General features: G+C 38.7%; 1 protein-coding gene across 1 annotated transcript; it reads right to left on the reverse strand.

Annotated features, from left to right (window-relative positions):
- Positions 1-321: 321 nt before the first annotated feature.
- Positions 322-1952, reverse strand: LOC149237162 (cysteine-rich repeat secretory protein 38-like). Its single transcript, XM_089366767.1, has 2 exons — positions 1060-1952; positions 322-956 (listed from the first exon to the last, which is right to left on the reverse strand). The coding sequence occupies exons 1-2, from the start codon at positions 1877-1879 to the stop codon at positions 817-819; spliced, it is 960 nt and encodes a 319-aa protein (XP_089222893.1). The 5' UTR covers positions 1880-1952; the 3' UTR covers positions 322-816.
- Positions 1953-2433: the final 481 nt, after the last annotated feature.

Genomic DNA, 2433 nt, shown 5'->3' on the forward strand with positions numbered 1-2433 from the left:
TTTTAAAATGCCCTTAATGTACTAGTTGTTAGTAGATCAAATTAATATATAAAACTTTTTATAAAAAATTAATTATTTATTTCCCAAAATATATATACATATCTAAAATTAATAACCTCTTTAAAAAATATACATTCTTAACCATTAAATCTACGAACTAATTTTTTTTTATTCTTAACTATTAAATTTACAAAGCAAAACAAAATGAATTTAAAAATTATATAACTTATGAGAATTATACACCAGCACTGAAATATGTACAGAGCAATCATTTGATACTAATGGTATTGGTTAACTTTGCACTAGTCACACTAGTCCCGATTGTGCAATAATGAACTACTTATTTATTCACCACGATAATTTACAGATAGTCTGCAACTGGAACTGGACAATTTGGCTTTGAAGGCCGCCTTGAACTCTTTAAAAATAGCGTATAACTAGCGGACAACTGAAACTCTTAAAAGATTTTTAAATACTGTAACGGGATAATACTGTCATATGGCTTACAATTCCTTCAGCTGATGCATACCACTGGATTTATACTGTCATATGGCTTACAATTCCTTCAGCTGATGCATACCACTGGATTTAAATGAGACTGAAGTGCTTCACTAATTCCCTCATTTAAAGATCATTCTAGCATAATTCACAAGATATAATAACGTCAACTTATAATAAACGAAGACAAAGATAATAGTGAGAGGCATTGTTTGACTGTCATCTCGGCTCCAGAACGCTTGATGAAGGGTCAGCACCTCCAGATTGGGTATCTGAAGGTCTCGTTGAAGAAGTTACTGCACTGCTTGATGTTTTGTCTCATTTTACAGGCTTCTCTTCCTTACTTTTGAGATTAGAGAAATATTTCCTCCTCAAAATCGCCATGGCAGCAATTAATCCAAGGGTACCGACGGCTACTACGCCCAGAATTATCGCAAGTGTCTTAGATTTTTTATGTTCTGCAAATTTGCACAAATATTCTCAGTAGGTTTGTGTGTTAGTTGCCTAGAATTAAATTTACCACTAGATTATTTATCATCGTAAAGTAGGTGAAGAATATACCGGAGGATACGGGAGGACTTTCTGCTGGAGGTGGCGAGATAACGGAACTGTCGAAGAATTCATAAACCTCGTAACGCAAATAGCAGTTCTGAGATCCGAATTGTGCCCCAAGAGCTCCAGGTTGGCATGAAAATATTTTTACGAAGGCATAAGTTAGGCACGATCCGCAACTTGTCCGGGACAGATCTCTCCAACACTGCGCTAAGCTGTAGATCTTCCCCGTTAAACTAGAAGGCTCAGCGGCTGTATCTGCAGCGAAAAGTTTGGGACTCTGAGCAGCTTCAAGGGTAATATTTGAGAGGCGGGCCTTAATAGCATCTGTGAACTGCTGTGGCCGACTGCTGTTCCCAGTGTTGCAGAGAACACTATATAGCAATTCTTTCCTACTCTCAATGTCGTTGTAAAAGTTATGACTATCGTACCGCAAGAAGCAGCCGTCTAGTTGAATGAATCCAGAAGTGTTGTGGCATCCCCGAACAAGATTTTCTCTGGCCGTGGACGCGCACTGTTTGCAATCGGAAGAATCTAAGTCTCCCCTGCACTGGACAAGCCCGTAAACAGTACTATTGTTGTTTGCCCCCTGAGCAACAATACTAGAGGTATTGAATCCGGTGGCATAAACATTGTTCACCAGTGAATCTAAAACCTTGTTTAGATTAAGCTGAAACGCGCTACCGTTTGTATATGTATAATTGCCGCTATGCCCACAATTGCTCCAAACTGTAGGAGTCTCCGGATCAGCAACTGCTAAGCGTATACCCGTAGCTAGAGTGACTATAAGTAACACACTGCCAATTACTGATTTCATGTGCGTCGCCATAACCACCTCCTCTTCCGCGTCTGTGCAGCTATTGTAATCCAATGGGCTTATAAAGTTGAACTTGCAGTATTAATTTTCAGATTTTCTAGTGCGTTGAATACTGTCACTGAAAAAGAAAATTAGAAGCGTGTCCAACTTGCCTTCACCAGAAAAATCTTATCCTTCTTGCTGTGGCTCGGGCGTGACCATGATGTCTGTTTCCAACAGACTGGACCCGCTGCCTGCTCCTCCACATGTTTCATCGATACAGAATCGTTGGATACCGGATCAAATTTTATGATAGCAGAGTCAGATTTATATTTGACAGGTCCGGTTCAATGGTTGGTTGCGACCGAATAACTGGGTTATATTTTCCTAGGTCGAGAATATCGGATGAGAGGTTGATCGCGACGACACAACTTGAATAATAGTATTTGAAGGGAAAGAGTTTACTTTTCTGTCGTTGCTGAAAATAAAATCGGTGTAAATCTTACTTTTAATTCGAGATAAAACCAAAGTTGAATAAAATTGAATCACGTTTCAAGTTGAAAAAGGTAAATTTAATTTTAGTTTCG

Source organism: Pinus tabuliformis, chromosome 8 (assembly GCF_031772625.1).
Source record: "Pinus tabuliformis cultivar Carrire ecotype Pingquan chromosome 8, CPIR1, whole genome shotgun sequence".
Classification (NCBI taxonomy): Eukaryota; Viridiplantae; Streptophyta; class Pinopsida; order Pinales; family Pinaceae; genus Pinus; species Pinus tabuliformis.